We start from the raw sequence: 21,387 nt of genomic DNA, 5'->3' as shown, positions 1-21,387 counted from the left end.
CATTTATTAGGCCGAATACTTGGGTCAGTTTTGGTTCACATTATTGCAATTTGCATTGAAGTCAACTTCAACAATCAAAGTGCAGTCCAATAAGAAAGTGAGTGCAGTCCAATAAGAAAGTGAGTTGCGTGCACGAGGTATGAAAAAAAAAAACCCAAAGTCGTTAGGTTATTTTGGTGATTTTTTAAAGAATATAATATATATATATATATATATATATATATATTATACTTTTGGCTTCTTCACTATTCTTTTTGTTTTAAAGGGCCAAGAGTGTTCTGGTCATTACACTCTCCTTTTTGTATACCGAACAGTGCATATAACCAGCTTCGATTCAATACTGACGCATCTTCCTTCTTTCTGTATGGGCGAGTTATAACAACAAAAAGTAGTCTTACATGTATGACATTGAGATCAATCTTGATGTATAATTAATTGTCTTGGTTGTTGAAGTCAAACCGATACCCGGCACTCGGATCAGTTTTAAGCTTAATCAACACATACAAAGTTGCGTGCACTGTTCAAAAGGCAACTATAGAACTAGGGACGTCAGCCTTCCCACTTAAAAGAATGGTTTCTCTGATATCTATTAGGAAATGAAAAAGGATTACAAACTCAAGTGTAATGGGTTTTCCGCAACAGCTCAGGTCTATGGGCACTAATTGAAATAATATTAAGTGTTGGCGTTGACACTACTTCTGGTTCAACACAGAATTTAAGACCTTGACCGCAGTTGCAGGTGAGCCGCAGTTAATTTCTTTATACCACTAAGGCAATCCGGTCCGGCTTTAACAAAAGAGGCGAAATTGATTACACATGCTGCATTCTTGCCTTGAGCTTGACGCGATGTGTGCTTCCTTGAGCTTGCTTGATTCCATGGTGGCTAAGGCATTCATACATTCTTAAGGAGTTGAACTTCTAACCTCTGGTCGACCCGTCGTCCTTTGATTATCCAATGCTAACTCCTAGATCTTCATGTATAAGTTAAAGAGTAATAAGTTCAGAAGCAAAACCACCTTCAACTTGCAGAAATCAGCAAACAACCATGGCGAAATCTAGGAGATTGCAGCCACCATATTCTTTGCTCATTGTTGTGATGCTGTTCATGGGTCTCCTCAGAGTAAGTTCTGCTTCATCTTCTTTGCAACTTCTGTTCTGTCCATTTCACAAATACTAATTAACGAAGTTCATTCACATATAAATATGCTTCAATGATCATCCAAATGTGACTCGTAAGGAAATCAAATTATTTTTAAGTTTAATCCTTTCACTATTTTCTATTTTGAATAAAAAGAAATTCGACCGTCTCAGGAACCCGTTTTGGATAAAAAAAAAAAAAGTCCTCTATCGTATTAAATCTTCCAAAGCAAACCCGAATTGGTAGTTCCTCGTAACTTTGTTTGCAAATTAATGAGAATTTCAATGGTCGTAGCAAAGTTAACGGCCGCTTGAGGATAGAGGAAGAGGGGAACCCTCTTGCCATTGCTCGACTCACAGAAAAAGAAATTTCTTCTCTGTAACCCCCACCACCATCAGATTCTCTTGCAGTGGCTTCAATTAGACTCAAATTCCTTGTTATTGTGCAGCAATGTTAAGCTTGGACTGTGGAGCAAGCAGTTCATACAGTGACTCGCCTGGGCTTGAATGGTCCACAGACAAGGACTACATCCAGACGGGGCTAACAGCCACAGTCCAGACCAGCAAGGCCATATCCTCACCACCCTCCGCTACTTCCCCACCAGAAAAGCAACGCCCAAGGCAGCAAGATTCTGGTCAGGGCCAAATTTTACTATGGAAACTATGACAACAAGCTCTCCCCGCCAACCTTTGATCTCCAGTTCGACGGAAATCACTGGGCAACAGTCGTTACTTCCGTCGACAGTCCGGTGATATTCGAGATGATCTACGTTACCATGGGAGACATCATTGAAAGATTGCGTGGCCCGGACATTGGCTAACAGCATACCCTCCATTTCTTCTTTAGAGATTAGAAAACTTGGCTCGGACATGTCCACCAGCTTGACGACGGGCTATGCTTGGTTAACCAGCGCCAGAAAGACCTACGGATCACCGTTCCTTGTGAGGTACTAGTAAGTGTCATGGTTTCAAGTTTTTGCGAGGCTTAGTTTAGTGTGGTTCGTTTCTCCTGTTCCTTAGTGAAACTAAATTACTCCGGAGAACAGCGGTCAAGTCTCGGACCCGCCCCAGCCAAGGAGAAACTCTTCTCAGTTTCCGGTGGCTTTTCCTCCGCCGGAAAGACGTACCCTTCAACCGTCATATCAGAAACGGACGGTGGGGCCGTCGTCATCCTGTGGCCGGAGTTGGGATTGCTGTCGGCGGAGTTGGCACCGAATTTATAGCGAAGTGCCCTGGAAAGCTTAGGGTGTCGTGAATAGTCGACTCATCACGTGCCACTGAATCCCAACAACTAATGCATCGAATCCCATTAAAACTCATATAACTTGTTTTGGCGAAAGTATTATGGGACGGATGACCTTCTGAAAAGTCCCCTTTGAATAAGATACATCTTCGCTGCTGGAGTGGAAATATAATTACCGAAATATGTGATAAGCTGTCGCACCCAAACATGTCTTGCAAACTCAGTAAGATTGGTGCAATCATATCAACACTAATTGACCGGATAAGCTTTTTAATCTTTTTTTCTGATTTTTTTATTTTAAATATTTTATATATTTACTTATTCTCAAATAATTAATTAATTAAATGTTATTTACTGATTCACGCAAATCAGCTGATTTGGTTCTAACACTGATTCTTACAAACTGCCAAGGGTATTCGGTTGGAGCATTAGATCGCATCTAGGTAGAAGCTCTTCAACTACGTAAGAGGAGTAAAGATGTCAATATTTGATTTAAATCGGATATTTGCCTGAATCGATCCAAAAAAAATAGGATATAGAAAAAAAAATTAATATTCGATTAAGAAATCAAATCAAATTTGGATTTAAAAAATGATATCCTATCGGATTCATATACAATCTAATTTATTTTTAAACAAACAACTTATATCTAATGCTCTTACATTTTAAAATGGGACAAAATTCAGTTCAAATTTTGATATGAATATAAAAATCGAATTGGATTGTGAAATCAGATTTTTAATTTTGATTTGGATTCAGATATAACTTTTCCTTATTCTTATTTGAATTTAAATTAATATCCAAAAACTTGAATATGATTAAAGGTATATCCGATTTGAATAAAATTCATTGACATTTCTAACCATGAGTGACTAAAAGTCATGTAGATGTTGATGTTGATGCAGGTGGTGCTGCTCAGCACAGTTTAATGCGCGTCAGCCACACACACCCTAAGTTTGATCGCACCTGATGGTCAATGCATGTTAGGTGCGGTAAGCCACACCCAACCTAACTTTGACCTCATCTGACTCATCTCTCTCTTCATTCTCCATTTTACTTTTTTTGGTTTTTTCTCCCTGTATCTTTTTTTTTTTTTATCTTTTCACTTTCCTCATACAATTCATTTTCTTCAAGACTCTCTTTCTCTTTTTTTCCCTCCCAGCACCTTTCTCTTTACAGAAACTGCAGCAGAAGTTGGTTCACTAAGTAACGCCTTCTCTTCTTCTCTCACTGCTTCATCGTCGCAGGAAATTCCTCCCTCTGTCTCTCTGTCGCCGGGTTTTGGCTTCTATTCTCGACCCTTTTCTACATCTACTTTGGTAATGCATCTCATTTTCTTTCTTCTAGCGTTTCAGAACATCGGTTTCTACTTCCCACGATTACTCGAAGTACATCTCATCTTCATTAAATTTTGTCACTCTGAGTAAAAATCGACAAGGTACTGATATGCAAATAAAGGAATTCACGTGGGCTTCTGTAGGCGATGACGCTCAACCGTGAACACAATATTTATTGCGACGAATAGTCATAAGTTCGCTTTTCGTACAGAACCAATAAGCGACCGAAAAATTGGGTAACGCCGTTCACGACTTGCATTGTTCTCATTGAACATTACGTGTAGTCAACGTCACTGATTGTCAGATTCCCGTGCCCATTTGCGACAGAGGAAACGGCAGTTTTAAGACGGTGCATGCATTTTCAAGGGGCCTGATGAAGCCGTGGCCCATAACCTGTCGCTTATGTTACCAATATAAAATATATTGTTCCTGTTGGTAACAACTAACAGGTCAAGGATCGCTCAACCATTCGAGAAAATTGCAAAACGGAAAAGATTAAGGTCCGTAAACATGTCGAATGCTCAATGGCCAAATTGTAAAACAGTTAACCCAATAGATCACATACATAGCCATGGTTGATTAGAACAACTTAAAATTTTCAGGGATTTTTTAGTTAATGGAACGGTTAATATACTGAACCTGCCCCCAAAAATTAATGCAGATTCATAGATTACTAAACTAGTGTCTATAAATCGTGTTAAGTTGGTTGAGCGTGAGATGAAACCCCGTTAGTAGCGGCCTTTAACATCAAACCGCGACCATGTTAGATTCGTACTGGTTTCGAAATTTCAAAAGGAGGAGACAATGAAAAACTTTGAAGTAGAAGGAAATGAAGAAATAGAAAGCATTTCAGCAACAAATAAGATAGAACGGCACGCAGATGGATCCGTGCAAGAAAACCTTCCCATTTCTTTGGGGAAAACATGAAATCTTTGCAACAAGGTACATGAAACAGAGAAGAATGGAGACAAAACTATGTAAAGTTTTAACTGGATAAGGACCAACAAAAGCCATCGTTAGAAACTTAGGATATTGGTCACTTTGGCAAGTGGATGTTGATTATTTTGCCAAAATTCCTGTCATATACATACAAGCTGAGCCTTTTGCCAAAACTTTTTCACACTGGCGGGTCCAACAACTCAGTACATTTTTGCATCTTTCTTGCCACATTCTCTCAACGAGCTTCACATTCCACAGACAAAGTAGTTCGGGATCATTTTATTTAATTTAGCAGACTAAATCACGAAATCAAGATGCTCAGGGCAGCTTAGCTTGTTTTGCTTATTTGTCGGCTGATCAAAAGGAATTATCACATGGAGACTCGAAGCCAGAAATTGAGTTGCCCATAAACTATGTGCTAGTACCATTACATAGCAAAATAGCCAACCCACGTTAAAGATTCAACCATGCCAAAGACAAAGGTGATTAATTACTGGCATCCCTTTTATTCTATTCAACAGCGGCTAATCAATTACATGATCTCGTTATCCACTCCGCTTGGATGCGTCTTCTATGCTTCAGCACACTTCAGCAGGCCAGAGATCCTCTCTGCTACAGATCTCTTTGCTGCGGGAGATACGCCGTGTTTCCCGATGACTGACTCCAAAAAGGACAACGTTAGTGCCTTGTTCTCAATCACTGCAACCCCTTTTTCCGGCACAGAAGTGTCCTTGGAGAACGCAATCTGCATCATAACAGAAAACGCAATTTTGAACCGTCTAATTAGTCGACGCAACTAATTTATAAATTTCAAACGCAGCATATTGAAAAGATCTCTGCACCTTGAGCTTCTCCAAATTGGTCGTTTAAGAAAGAGAAAAGCAATAGCAGAAAGTAATTAAAGACGATTGATCCATACGGTCAAGGAGCCGGTGGTCGAGTGCTTCATGGCAATGGAGGAACCAGGAGGGAAGACTTGTTCTTTGAAGACCTCCTTGAGTTTTTCAACAGCCTGGGCCTCGGCATCAGTGTAGATCCCAGCAGACTTCCAGATTGCAACGCAGTTCTCGACCACCTTGGAAGTGTACTCTTCACCACGTAAGGGTTTGATCAATGTGATCCTAGTGAACTTTTCAAAGGCCCCTGCAAAAGAGAAAGCCTACTATTCATCTTGTCAATTCAAGAGAATAAACATGGCGGAGTTGATGCTACCATTGATGATGTCCTTGAAGAATTCTTCAGATGTCTCGAGGTCGTCGGCGGATTTGGACGCCCATTTGGGACGGAGGGCGTCAACGGCCGCCGCTTCCACGTAGACTCCGATAGCCGTGAACTTGACGAACGTCCCCTGGATGTTCAGCCCTCTCACCCCTGCAAACCCCACATCCCCCCCCACCCACCAAAGAGCATGTTGCAATCCAAAACAGTATGATTTCCTTGAGGAAAAAAATATATATAACGGAAGAGAAGAGCAGCGGTCAGATGACGGACCTGCGCCAGCCAGGAAGAGAGTCTTCTCTGATTCCGGCGGCGTTACCGTCGCCGGAAAGACGTATTCTTCCACCGTGAGATCGGAAACCGAGGGTAATGGCGCCATCAAGAGACGAGAGGATGGGGATTTGGTTCCGTGAACGCTGGGGGCGGGTTCCTATAAGAAGAGCGTGTTAGGTATCGTTGGGAAGAATAAGGACTAAAGAGTCGGCGTCGATAAGCTTTGGACGGGAGGTTGCCACGTGATGTGGTAGGCAGAGCCTTTAAGACTGCGCACGTGAGCCTTTTAACCGACCTAACCCCTTCATTTGTACAGTCCATCCAACCTTCCCTACAAATTAAGGAAATGATGCAAAAATTAACATCCAGTTCAAGTTTCAACCCAGACAACGATGCCGATTTAGTTTTTAAGTCACATAGCTACAAATATCATGACATTTTCAAAAATATCACGATATTAATGAAATACATAAAGAAAACAAAAAATATCACCATATATTGAAAAAAAAGTTAAATATAAATTTATCACGATTTTAACCTGATTTTATCGTGATTTTTTCTTGATTTATTTATTTATTTATTATTTCGTTTTCTGTTTTTATTTAATTTTGTTGTTTTATTTCCTCTTATTTTAAGTATTTAACATGACCTCCTAAATGCAATACAAATACTTGTTACTCTTTCATTTATAGTATTATCACCTAACATTTTGATTTTTTATTTAAAAAAAACTTTGAGATTTTTCCAAAAGTAAAAAACAACTTTACCAAAAAGATACTCAAGAAAAATGTCACCGATAAAAACTCAAGGAAAATATTTATGGCTATGCATAGGAGTAAGGAAAAAGAAGAAAGAGGCGAATTATGTTCAGGCATTGGATGAGAGGATAAAATACACCTCTTACTCTCCCAACAAGACTTATGTCAACATTCATGGCTCAACGACAAGGTTTCCTGGCTAAAGTGGTTGGCTCATTTATGAAGTTGGTTGAATTAATATGTTTTCAAAAGGCAAACCAATAAGTTAAAATTTTCTTGCTAAAGTCGCATTTTGAGCTGCATGTGTTACATTAAAATGATGTTGGACCAGACATTTTTCATGAAAAGGATCGAATTAAAGTTTTTGAATTTGAACTAGGGTTGAAATATTATTTATCAAAAATTTTATATAAAATAAGTAGAATTTCTTAAAACTTACATATAATTTTTTTTAAAAAAAAATTGAGGTGAGGACAAGGCCCAAACGTGTCCTACCTTAGCTCTACCCCTGGTTAGAAGCGGCAATTAACATAAAAAAAAAAGTCCTGTGTTAGCAGTTTGGGTTTGTCATCACCACCAGCTTAACATCAAAAACTGACTTCAATTCGACATTTTTTGGGGAGGTCAGTCAACTGTAGTAACAATTTTTTATTATTCTATGAATCTAATATTATACAGCTATTTGTTATTATACTATGAAACTAATATTATGAACTTCTATGGAACTACCTTTTTAAGGCAAATTCATATGTTACAATAACCATTGCACTTACTGCATATTCGTTACTCCTTGGCGACATTCAAACAGCTTATTATCAGCCAGATAACAAACCAAAAGGGTTGTCCATGCGTCCAAAGGGAGCCTTATATAACCTGAGAATAAAAATAATCAGCTTTGGTCAAGAACCCATTTTCATAAACTTAGCATCATTTTCTATTGTACTGCCCATCACTTGATGATGTGGTTAATACATGTCGCACAGTCAAATTGGTTGCGCTACCCATCACTTGGAGAGAGAGAAAGAGAAATGATCAATAAGAGACTCAAGTCACTTAAGGTGGTTGGGTCTTTGACCCTAAAGAATCCTATGCAGACCTTCCGAGAGGTTCTATTAGAAAAAGTATTCATCCAGGTCTGCCACCTCTTGACTTTATTGCATGGATTGAAACTCCAAAGAGGAAGGAAAAAACTATGTATGGACAGGGAAATGAAATAAGGTATTATTATCTTCTCACTTTATTTTATTCTTAATTGTATTCAAATTTTAATTGAAACTTCAAAGAGGTGGCAGTATAAAATTTATTTTAAATCATGTTCGGCCCGTTTATAAACCATGTAGGTCCAACCTAAACATTTAATGGAATCCTTTTCTTTCAAATTTCACGTGGATCAATGCATACCCAAGTAATTACAAACTTTCATAAAACCGTGATTATTATGAGCAACTTTATGTGAGCAGTTGAATGAGTATTTCATCTTACTATTAGAGGTGATCCAAAGCTTCCAACCTCATAAAGTACAAGGTCTACTTTCAATGCCTTGAAGTCCACCTTTGTCATGCTTCAACTTAAGTGACTTTGCAACTAAAGAGAATGAAGCCTAAGAGATTCAAAAAGGGAACTAGCTGCCTACGAGCCCCCACCCCAACCATTGTAGAGTCTAAATTGCAAGTCTTCACAGACACATTCCATTACCTTTATTTTGATTTTATTTTCATATACTTGATTCCACACCTTAGAAGGTGTTTGATTGTCTTTGATCTAACTCTCTAATATATCCTAATGAAATCTAAGATCAAAACCTCCCCTTTGATCTTCGATCAGATATTTTCTCAATGCAAAATGTAAAATGAGGAGTTTCAAGTATGGATCTAAAATGCAGTATAAAATCAAGAGTGTGATTTAATTTTTGGCTAAAAAAAGAAGTGCAGAAAAAGTCAGGCCCCCAACTTTTTGTTACTGAAGTGAAAAGCTCGGATTGGCTTGGAAAAATTTTCCAAGCCATCAAACTCATGCAGCGGTAATCGTGTAACTTATCATTTTTGTACAAATTGAATCAAATCGGCACGCTAGGCAAGCCACTCGATTATTCGTCGATCAAGCTGAATGGGTTGTGAATCAACCAAAAAAAAATATTAATTTCTAAAAATAAACAGAATATATACGTATATTAGTTAAATTTGCTTAAATATTTAAAAATAACAAAAAAGCAAATAATACATGAAATGCGGCACACCCTTTTTAATATAGAGATGGATCAGATTTAAATTGGATATCCAACCAAAATGCTTTTTTTTTATTCGGTTATGGAAAAAGATTCCATTAATAAATTACTATTCAATTTGGTTTTAAGAAATAAAATCAAGAATAGATTTGTATTCAGATTTGGTCTTAAGTAAATATTTGGATCAAATTCAAATTCAGTTGCAAATAAATATCCTATATCAAATATCTATTCATTTTGAAAGTGAAGTTTTAACTTGTAATAATGCGGTTCAGATTCGATTACGTAGAAGTCAAATTTGAATTCGGATGTGAAAAATGGTTGGATTCATATCAAATTTGAATTAATTTAAAAATTGGTTCCATATATGGCAGACCTTTTTCATTCATACTTGAATCTTAATATGTGAACCTATCAGACGGGTATGTACATTTGATTTGGATCCAAATTCTAATCTATTGACATCATTACCATTAATTAAATCGAAGTGGCACCAATTCAATCAGATCCACCAATTCAAGTTGATTAGTGGTGGAGTATAAAATCTCATTGTTCCTTGCCTTCTTCGCTTTCAAATATGGTAATTGTTTAAATAGAGGCGCTTCAGCGTGCAGAGTGGATCAAGTACTTGGGGAACATTTTACAACATAACAAAACTTCACAAAATACATTGAAAACTTGTGAAAACTAGTTTTCAACCACTAGTTTAAACTAGTTGTCAAGCCGAGAATTGATGTCTTCCAATTTAGATGAGGCAAAGTTAGTATTACCAGGAAAACATGAGAACATGAATATTAAGGAAAATTTAGTATAGACTGCCTTTTTTGAACATTGGCATGAGTGGGCAATTAATGGATGCCATATGCGGTTTTACTTAAGCTGTTTATCCATATCTTGAGAAAAATGCAAGGCATTGTTTGATCGGTGCAACATTCATTTGCTAATGAATTCTTGAATCCTCAGTTGAGAAGTGGGGAGATCTTGTAACGTCGTCTCTTGGCCTCCTGAGAAAGGGAATGAACACCACCGATCTTTCGTACACCGCTCTGAGGTACCCTTCTATCTCCACTTTCTACTGAAAGTCAGAAACTACCGCACAATATAGAACAGAACGTTCCTTTTTTGTTTAGTTTTGGGGTAGCTTTGAAACTATTTTGAAGATAAATCAAAAGCGATATGAATAGGTTGTGGACTGTAAATGATCGGGATCAGATCAACTCTAGCTCCCTTTTGGTATTTCCATTGGAAAGTGCTAATAGTACTACTAACTCACCAATTTCAGTGCCCAAAATATAACATTTAATAAGTAATAAAACATTAATTTTCCTGTCAAAAGAAAGCATCAAATCCTTCTAAATCTTGCTTGAAGGCACCTTGACCACAACACATTTGTTCTTTTACTACGGGGGACGTTCCCATCTCAAGGCAATTATTCTCCCCGACCCTACTATATGGTCACAAAAGCTGAATGTTATAGAGAGATTAGCTTGGAATTGGGCCAATAAAGGGTCGGACTAAGGTCGGCCTACACCTAAAACCCAGGCCAGACCAACACCCTTAACCTATAAAAATATATTTTTTAATATAAAATAATATATATATGTATATGTACATATAATGAATTGTAATAAAATAATATAACAACCCAATATTGATATTTTTTTTTTTCAGACACGAGTCAGGCCGGTACCCCAACCCAATGCCGAGGCTTATTTGCCGCTCACAAAACATAAAACCGAAACCGTAAGAACAAGGCTACCATTAACTTGAATGTTGAAACACATCTTCGGACAGCAGCTAGTTTTGTAACCAATATAAGATCCATTGCGAGTGCTCATGGATAATGAAACAACGTCTAGAAAAGTTCTTGTCGATGCCAATATTAACTCAAAATTTCCAACCTAATTTCCTTATGTTTTGCACTTTCGCTCGATGTGATCTGAAGTTTTAATAATCACTGACATTCGGTAGAACCTAGCAAAATTGAAGAAGCAAATCGCATTGATTTGCATCCACGAGCAAGATCAAGCGGAATTCTGTGTCAAATGGATTAAGTTCCAATGGAATGAACAGTCATACCTATTCATGGTTGCTCCTATAAAAGGGGGTCTTTATGTTATAAGTTGAAACAGAATAGCACAACACTCCAAAATGTCTGCCTTCAAGGTATAAGAGAGCAGATAGACGAGATTATCTAAAAAGCAATTCAGGTACACAGGAACAGACTCTAGATACAGCAGGCCTGTTGTCATTGGCAGGAGGCACGCAGTAGCACCTTTGCATATGTATGTACATATTGATATGTTGAAGATACTGAAACTGACATCCATAGGTGCAGTTTTTGACTAAAGTTGACCCATCAATTTGCTATTAGAGCTAATACAACCATGCAGTACCTACTCTCATGTCACTATTTGCAAACCTTTTGTGTCATTCCCTCATCTTTCAAAATTCATATTTTACACATTGAAGGATATGAATCCAATACAGTCATACCCATGTTGGGTCAGACAAAAAATTGATGATGGTACCTAAGGGGCGACCCAAGGCGGTAGGCACAGCAGGGACAACAGCAACAACCTACCCACGACAAAACAAGCAAGGACCCGAGCGGTGGACTAACCGGAAGCGGTAGCAGACCCAATGACGAACCAAATATCAGAAATCAGCAACAACTTTAACGGAAGAACACAACGAAAACCCCCCTGAAATGATAAACCCGATGGACTACCCCTTGTTTGGCAAACAAAACTGAAACACGAAGATATCAAGAACTTTCCCCTCTCAATTCGCGTTTAACCTAGAAGCACTTAATTGAGAGAGAGAGAGAGAGAGTCTTGCCTGCCTGCTGCGAGTGGGCATCACGATGGCGAAAATGCCGCCAGAGATCTTCTCATCGTTTGCAGCAGAAGAATCCCCCTCCGATGGTGACATTCTTTCCTCTGTTATCTCCATTTCTGAGGAGTCTCACCTTTTAGGCGCCAAAATCAAGAAGGAAGAAAAGCAGGAGGGAGGTGATCGATGGAGCGCGGTCTCTCTCTCTCTCTTGCCAGTGGATGCTTACCGAATATGGTGGTGGACCCATCGCAAATCCAGTTCGAAGCATTTATTTTTAAGAAAAAAGAAAATTTGTTCGTTGGAAAGGCCAAGAAACTTTATCTGACTAGAAGGTTGTCATACGCTTATGATTTTCTGTTTTCTTACGTTCAAAATCATTTTCATATCTTTAAATTTGAATTTTAAAAACATAAACAATAGACCAAGCAACCTGCAGTTTAGATGTAAATGAAATATTAGAAATTATATAATTTGGGAAAAATAATTGGGTGGGAACTAGTTAAGGGGTCCGGTTTTTTACCCTTTTGAGGAGCTGAAGGTAGAGTTAAGAACCTTTGGATGTCAATGGATCGTATTCAGATAAGATATTTGTTCAAACTGCTTTGAAAAATCAGATATTAAAAAAAAATCAGTTTTAAATAAGTATTCCATCCAATTCAGACTTCACGTTAAATAAAATGTTGTATATTCAATATTCATATCTTTAGAAAGCTGGTTATAATGCGATTTTGTGCATTTAAAAGTGAGATTCGGATTTGGGTGTAAAAAGAAAAGTCGGATTTGGATTATGAATTTGAAAAGTATATTCATATGGACCTTTCTTCACTTGTATTTAAATCCGAATACAGTTACACCTAATTCAAATTTGTTCGGTTGACATATATAGCTGCTATGTAACGAGCTACAAAAAGGCAACTCACAACTAAATTTAGACACGGCCCAGTATTGACCAAGGTATTTAACGACATAAATTTATTGGATGTTAATGCCTACCTAAGGAACAGGGTTTGCTTTTGTGACTCGGATGTTAATCCCTGTGTTTCAACTTGCTTAAGAAAATGGGTTTTCAGTTGATTGTGAATAAAAAATTATAACATTTTTTATGGGCGTAGGTTGTGCTTTGTTATCAGATAACAAAATCTCGTTTACAAAATAAAATTTGTATATGTTTTTAAATCCTATAGTTCCAGAACTCAGGAAATCCGTTAGGTTCACTGGGAGCATCTTCAGAAAACAGCTTGATTCGTTCTCACTTTAGATTGGAAGCCGCTTTCTTTGAAGCTCTATCTCTTGTTACCTGCTTGGCCGACTTCCAATAAGTCACTAAAACTTAATATTTCCAGCTTCTAATTTTTCACTAAAACATATGTTCATAGACACATCGTGTTCTTATTACAAAAAAAAAAAAAAAGTTGTGATTACATCGAATGTTTGATTGTTGGATCTAAGAACATCCATAATTACAGTATGTATTGTAGAATAAGGATATTGTATTTTTGGGTCATTTGTTGTAGTGACATATTCTAAAAACATAATGTCCTTGTTGTCAAATGCCATTGTCGCCCAAAATCATGGCAAATGTAGACGTTCGATGAACAAGAAAGGGCTATGGTTTTACCGCCTTTTCCTTGAAATGCCAAATGAATTTTGGATGAGGAACCAAAAGAAGTGCTTTAGTTTTAAATGGTAGAAATTTGATATTAAAAATTGCAGATTTACTATATATATTAGCTTATTGTGCTGCAGGAGTTCATAACTGTAGCTAATGCTCAGGGTTTATGGCTGAAAAGAGTCTTTAATTACTAATTGGAATTTTTCATGCAGTTTCTTAACTGAATCTAAATTTCAGTTCGATATTCTATTGGGAACCAACAAAAAATATGCCCAAAACGAAAAAATGCTGGATCTTGCATTAGCTGGATGCTAATTCAACTTCACGAGGATAATTAGAAGAAAAAAATTTGTAAGTGACAAAGTTCGTACTTGACCCCAATTCTTCAATTTTCAATATGAGCAAGTGAAAGCAGTACTACCTTCTGAAGTGGCTATCTGCTGCCAAATTGTTGTCATGTGCATAGAATCTCATCTCATGCCGTTCACGTTTTTTCGCTCCATCGACTTATTTGTTTCATTGGTTGTTCATTCTCTCAGATTCTTTAGCTATTCCTTCGCTGCTATTCTAGTTGGTTGGTTGCATTTATCTTGCGTGTATTATCGTGCTCTGTCTTTTTTCCCTTTGTTTTCTTCAGTAATTAATCGACTCTTGTATTTGTTCAAACAATATTAACTGATGGGAAAGCAATTGGTGGCAGAATCACGTGAGCTTTTTTTTCGAAAAAAGAACAACTGTATGAACGATACACAAAGGAATCTGTTGATATTTATCTGCCAAGTTTGATTTCCTTCGAAAGGCAATGTTTTGGAGAGCTCTTCCTTTTTGATCTATTCCTTTTTGATCTATGAAATCCTTTAGAAATATCGTCCAGAAGTACTTCATAAAGTTGCCTTTCCAGCCACTTCACCGACTTCGAGGCCTGGCCTCGACTTAACGCACTCGCAGTTGAGCGTTATGGAGCACTGGCATTATGGAGACTCGCAGCCTGAAATTGAGTTACCCATAAACTATGTGCTAGTACTATTAGATAGCGAAATAACCAAACCACGTGAAAGATTCAACCATGCCAAAGACAAAGGTGATTAATTACGAACATCCCTTTTATTCTACGCAACAGTAGCCAAGCAATTACATGATCTCGTTATCCACTCCGCTTGGATGCGTCTTCTATGCTTCAGCTCACTTCAGCAGGCCAGAGATCCTCTCTGCTACAGATCTCTTTGCTGCGGGAGATACGCCGTGTTTCCCGATGACTGACTCCAAAAAGGACAACGTTAGTGCCTTGTTCTCAATCACTGCAACCCCATTTTCCGGCACAGAAGTGTCCTTGGAGAATGCAATCTGCATCATAACAGAAAATGCAGCTTTGAACCGTCTAATCAGTCGACGAAACTAATTTGAAAAGTAATTAAAGACGATTGATCCATACGGTCAAGGAGCCGGTGGTCGAGTGCTTCATGGCAATGGAGGAACCAGGAGGGAAGACTTGTTCTTTGAAGACCTCCTTGAGTTTTTCAGCAGCCTGGGCCTCGGCATCAGTGTATATCCCGGCAGACTTCCAGATTGCAACGCAGTTCTCGACCACCTTGGAAGTGAACTCTTCACCACGTAAGAGCTTGATGAATGTGATCCTAGTGAACTTTTCAAAGTCCCCTGCAAAAAAGCAAGTCTACTATTCATCGTGTCAAATCAAGAGAATAAATGGCGGAGTTGTTGCTACCATCGATGATGTCCTTGAAGAATTCTTCAGATGTCTCGAGGTCGTCGACGGATTTGGGTGCCCATTTGGGACGGAGGGCGTCAACAGCCGCCGCTTCCACGTAGACTCCGATAGCCGTGAACTTAACGAATGTTCCCTGGATGTTCAGCCCTCTCACCCCTGCAAACCCCACATCCCCCCCCCACCCACCAAAGAGCATTTTGCAATCCGAAACAGCATGATTTCCTCGAGGAAAAAAATATGTATATAAAGAAAGAGAAGAGCAGCGGTCAGATGACGGACCTGCGCCAGCCAGGAAGAGAGTCTTCCCAGATTCCGGCGGAGTTACGGTCGCCGGAAAGAAGTATTCTTCCACCGTTAGATCGGAAACCGAGGGTAATGGCGCCATCAAGAGATGAGAGGATGGGGATTGGTTACGTGAAGGCTTGGGGCGGGCTCCTATAAGAAGAGTGCGTTAGGTGTCGTTGGGAAGAATAAAGACTAGAGAGTCCCCTCTCCCTACGACCTTCTTTGATCAGCGTGCGCCAAAGTTCATTTGTTATTTTGGATCAGCAGATATTTGAGCAGCACATTGTTTACGCTGCTCCCTACGACATTCATATGCTGCAGGTGTTTGCAGCATATACTATATTCTTGTGTGTCTCAAACCATAGTAAGATACATTCAGTAGAATTCAATAATAAAGGTCAAGAACAAGTAAGTAGTTGTTTCAGTGCGGAACGATTATGACGGTAATTTGGTTCTTTGAAATGGAAGAAATTATGACCAAATGATATCCGGAAGGCAAAGAATTGTGACTGCAGGCAAGGATGAGATGGAGAGTTTGTGAAGGAAATCCATATACACATGGATCGTCTAAGGCGTAAGAAGCACACAAAAAAAAAAAAAAAACTGATTTTTACTCATCTTGAACCTGAGATTTTTCCACGTGGATCCAATGCAACTCCACCCATTCACTTCCCTACACATTTAACTGCAATACACCTTTTACCAAGGAAACTGCACTCCAATTTTTGCCGCTAAGCTTGGGCATCGAGGGTGCCTGACACCCTTAACTTAACTTCGGCCTGGTTAAAAATAATATAATATATATATTCACTTCCCTAGACATTTAAATACAATACCTTTTACCAAGAAAACTGCACTCCAATTTTTGCCGCTAAGCTTGGGCATCGAGGGTGCTTGACACCCTTAACTTAACTTCGGCCTCGTTAAAACTAATATAATATATATATTCACTTCCCTAGACATTTAAATACAATACCTTTTACCAAGAAAACTGCACTCCAATTTTTGCCGCTGACACCCTTAACCTTAGCCTCGTTAAAACTAATATATATATATTCACTTCTCTATACATTTAACTGCAATACCTTTTAGCAAGAAAATTTTTGCCGCTAGGCTTGCCGTTAACCTGACTTCAACGTGGTTAAAACTAATATATATATATATATATATATATATATATATATATATATATATATTCACTTCCCTAAACATTTAACTACAATACCTTTTACCAAGAAAACTGCACTCCAATTGCCGCTATGCTTGGGCATTGAGATGACACCCTTAACTTGACTTCAACCTCGTTAAAACTAATATATATATACATATATATATATATATATATATATATACACACGACCCACTTCCGGGCTTGGGCCCCTCGTTCAATGGATCCCAACCCGCCCCCTAGCAGTTTCGGCCCTAACCTGAAAAAGACTAGAAACCAGGACAATCATTTCATTAATGGTCTCCCTTTATAAGCCCTTGAAGATCCCTCACAATCTTCGATACGAGACTAAACTTCTGAGGTGTTACAATCCACCTCCCTTAAGGCACACGCGCCCGCGCGTGTAGGACCCCAGATCCGAGTGTTGAAACCGGCTCTGATACCACTATAACAACCCGACCCACTTCCGGGCTTGAGCCCCTGGTTCAATGGATCCCAACCCGCCTCCTAACAGTTTCAGCCTTAATCTGAAAAATGCTAGGAACCAGGACAATCATCTCATTAATGGTCTTCATTTATAAGCCCTTGAAGATCTCTCACAATCTTCGATACCAGAGTAAACTTATAAGGTGTTTTATATATATATATATATATATATATATATATATATTAATTTTAACCAGGCTGGAGTTAAGTTACGGGTGTCAGGCAGGCTCGATGCCCAAGCCTAGCGACAAAAAAACTATCTTCAGCCTGGTTAAAACTAATATATAAATATAATCAATTGTAATAAAATAATATAATTATATATAAATCAATAAAAATATTATTAAAAATCAAATCAAGCAGTTATGGAAACCACCGATGCTTTTTTTTCGGACCCAAATCAGGCTGATACCCGACCCAATGACCAGGCTTAGAAACCATAAGGTCACTACTCCAGCCCCAGGGCCATATCAAAAGTGGTGCTCATTCCATTAGTACCAAGAACAAAGCTACCACTAACTTGAATAACCAATATAAGATCCATTGCGAGTGCTCTTGGATAATGAAACAAAAAGTCTAGAAAAGTTCTTGTCGATGTCAATATTAGCTCAAAATTTTCAACCTAATTTCCCTTGCGTTTTGCGCTTTTGCTCGACATGATCTGATATTTTAATAATCACTGACATTCGGTTGAACCGAGCAAATTTGAAGAAGCAAATCGCAGTGATTTGCATCCAAGAGCAAGAGCAAGATCAAGATCAAGATCAAGCGGAATTGTGTATCAAATGGATTTAGTTCCAATGGAACTTGCTTGGGAGGTAGGCTCCCACCTCCATCGATAAACATTGCATCAACGACCAAAAGACCAGCTACCAGAACAAAAACAGTATGAACATAAGACAGGATTGGGGCAGATGTGGTATTATAATACTGGCATTAAACGCCGGGTTCCAGTATGGATGTGGTATTTTAATACCAAACCTGGAAGCCAATATGTCTATTGGGCATGCAAATGGGACGGAACAGAAAAACGGAAAAAAAAAAAACAAAACAAAAAAAAGAAGAAGAAAAAGCAGGAAAGTGAGGAAAAACAAAAAAGAACAGAAAAGAATAATGAAGAACATAATTCATTAGAAATTGTTAATAACTTAATTCATTAAAACAAACTGCATAAGCGACAAAACACCACAGAGAAAAAGGTCACTCTAAATAGCATCTTTATTCCATAATTTTAATTGCTACTATATGAAGAAGATAGCACAATGCACATAACAGCGACAATGCAGACTAATAAAAGAGTTTGTACCTCCGTCTTATAGTTGTATAAAAATATATACAGTATATATATATATATATATAAATAAAAACTTTCATTGAAAGTTGTTTCTCAAGGTAATTTTCCAGTAGAAGTTTTCCTATGCTTAAATAGTATTCCGATAGGAGGCATAGCCAAAGCTTCTCCTTTCAAGTAGGCACACCTATCCCAATTAAACAGATTTTCCTCAATAAGAATCAAATTTAAATCCAACTTGGCATTGAACTCAAATCTGCGTCTAAGAGGAACAAGATTCAATTTCAATGCAAAATTGGATTGCACACTTATTGGATCCAGAATTCAAGTTTGGGTTTGGATACAGGAAGCACGTAAAGTCCAAGATTAAAATCTAAATCTCTTTTGCCGTACGAGATCCAACGAAATGGATCCAGTTGCAGCTTGACATTCGGATCCACCAACTTTTCACCTCGTTCAAAACACAGATCATGAATTGAAAAAGTTATACATAAAGTTCCTGACAGTTGATTGAACGGTGGTTTAGCAGACATCAGCTGAACGTGGTTGATATTCAAGACCTGCGTACAACGGTGTAAAGATGCACAACATGATCCATATTCAAAGTTAAATTCGTAATGTAAAGGATAACAAATTTAACTTTTAAATATTAAAAGAAGGGCATCTTGAATTGTTCTTGGTAATCAAGCATTCTTGATGAATGATTTGATGATCGATTTTCAACATTTACGATGAATTAGGTTTGGATTCATGTATAGCTTTCCAATTATTATTATTATAATTTTCCAATAAAAAGTAAGGACTGTTGGGGGCCATCACTTGGTTCAACTTCAGCTTTCTTAAAAAATAATAGTAATAAAATTTCCCACACCACAAAAAAGCTGGCAACTTTTGAAATCATATCTGAACTTCTTAATATTACTAAAAACATACCTAATGCCTCGTAAAAGTTTCATGAAAAAGAAATAACTTTGCGTGCACATATAAGTTTTCAATAGATAATATGCTAGAACTAATAAAGAAAAAAATCATTCACCTAACACCTTATATTAAAGAAATTAACTAAATTGAGTATAGTTGACCTACTGGTACTGTGACACAATTGGTTATATTTGAAGAAATACAAAGGAGTGAACTTAAAAAATGTTTTATTTGAGAATATTTTAGTTTTTTATCACACTTGCACAAAGTTTGTGTTAGCCTAACCTTGATTGGAAAAAGATTATTTTTGTTGAACCAAATAGAACATAGGTGTGTCTCTAAAAGCAAAGGCAGAAGTTGACAGTGCCTACACCGACCTTTTCATAGGTTGAAGCTAGCTAAATTAATGTTGATCCTAAAGTGCTTAGACATAATTAACCAAGTTATGCAAATTCATATTCATGTGTGATTAAGGGACAACGATGGAAAACTTGGGTAATGGTTTTAAAGAGTTATATAGGCAAAACAATAATTTTGAAACGATTTCATGAAGAATTTGAAAAGCATTTACAAGAAATTAGAAAAACTCTCATTTTTAATGTCTTCTCGTCTATGATGTTAGACTTGGGATTTAGATCTAAGAATTATATCAGAGGTTTGATCTCATCTAGCCTACAACATCGAATTTGGGATTCAGCCCAAAGATTTAGAACAAAAGTCCGATATGATCCCGATGTTAGATTTTAAATTTGATACATAAAATAGATCAGAGGTCTAATATGGTCCAATTTAAAGTCTGAGATATGGACCTACCATCTGGATGAGAAATCTGTTCTAATCGTGTATGGGATGTTGCATTTGGGATTTAGACCAAAAGCCATGATCATAATTCAGATCTGATCCGGTATAAGATGCTGAGTTCGTTATTAGGACTAACAATCTGCATCATAAGTCTAACCTTATCCAATCTTAGATGTTGGATTGGTACTTTTAATGTGGATTTGAATTTGAACATATGAAATCTCAGTTTAGAACATCTTTAAAATCGTTCTGAAACTTCATATAATTCAATGCAATTTAGAAATTTCAAAGTTGAAAAGTGCTTTTAGAAACTTGAAAATTTAACAAAGATTTAGGAAAAGTAAGAAATCAAATCCAGTAAATTTTAAGATCTTACAAGAAATTGAGAACACTCAAAAGAAAATCAAAAGATTTTGAATTCAATTCGCAAAATTTTATTTTACCAACACTTCTAAAATGGCACACTGCCTTTTATTTTTAGTAGCAACAAATCTTACCAAACTGTAAAATGATCTGTCACTAATGCCTCTTTCCCACCCCCTTCCTCTCTCGTATGCTCTTGCTTCCTTTTGTTTTGCCAATTCGAGTTGGTCACCCTTTTTCAGTGTTGATGCATCATGGGCTCTCTTTTTCTCTCTCTTTCTAGTGTAACTTGCAACCCATTTGGATTTCTTTGTGCTTGTCAAACCATGTTGCCCAATTTGTAATGGAATTCTATTTCTCCGACTATCTCTCATTAAGTGGGTGTTTGCACTGCAACGATTATTTTGTAAAACAATTTCCCAATGTTTGCTCTTTGTTGGTATGTGACGTCTGCAGCCACGGTTCCTGCCCAGGGTAAAAGCTGCGGGCAACATTTTGTTAATATATGGTCGCCATTGTTGCTCGCCGCACAATATCCATCCTTGCCTTTTAAAATTAATTAGTTTGCCTTATCACAAGGTATGTAGCTGCAGCTATTTACTCATTACCGCTTGTGCATTGTGTTCTCCGTCGGTGGATACAACTGGAACCTCTTCCACGATACAATCCCTCCCTCACTTCAGTCACGCTCCCACGATAGAGAAGCACGGTTGAGTTCATAACTGTAGCTAATGCTCAGGGTTTATGGCGGAAAAGAATCTTGGCGC

The 21,387-nt window shown here is 37.7% G+C and overlaps 2 protein-coding genes across 2 annotated transcripts; both read right to left on the bottom strand.

Moving 5' to 3' along the window:
• Positions 1–5,033: 5,033 nt before the first annotated feature.
• On the bottom strand, positions 5,034–6,306 carry LOC116256153 (chalcone--flavanone isomerase-like). The gene is made up of 4 exons (XM_031632393.2): positions 6,148–6,306; positions 5,869–6,027; positions 5,576–5,799; positions 5,034–5,401 (listed from the first exon to the last, which is right to left on the bottom strand). Exons 1-4 carry the CDS (start codon positions 6,251–6,253, stop codon positions 5,228–5,230), a joined length of 663 nt encoding a protein of 220 aa, XP_031488253.1. The 5' UTR covers positions 6,254–6,306; the 3' UTR covers positions 5,034–5,227.
• An 8,376-nt stretch (positions 6,307–14,682) lies between these two features.
• On the bottom strand, positions 14,683–15,833 carry LOC116256326 (chalcone--flavanone isomerase-like). The gene is made up of 4 exons (XM_031632664.2): positions 15,585–15,833; positions 15,303–15,461; positions 15,012–15,235; positions 14,683–14,923 (listed from the first exon to the last, which is right to left on the bottom strand). The coding sequence occupies exons 1-4, from the start codon at positions 15,688–15,690 to the stop codon at positions 14,762–14,764; spliced, it is 651 nt and encodes a 216-aa protein (XP_031488524.1). The 5' UTR covers positions 15,691–15,833; the 3' UTR covers positions 14,683–14,761.
• Between the last annotated feature and the right edge of the window lie 5,554 nt (positions 15,834–21,387).

The sequence above is a fragment of the Nymphaea colorata genome, chromosome 6, assembly GCF_008831285.2.
Source record: "Nymphaea colorata isolate Beijing-Zhang1983 chromosome 6, ASM883128v2, whole genome shotgun sequence".
Taxonomy (NCBI): domain Eukaryota; kingdom Viridiplantae; phylum Streptophyta; class Magnoliopsida; order Nymphaeales; family Nymphaeaceae; genus Nymphaea; species Nymphaea colorata.
Note: the sequence above shows the minus strand (reverse complement) of the source record. Positions and strands in the feature narration are given on the sequence as shown.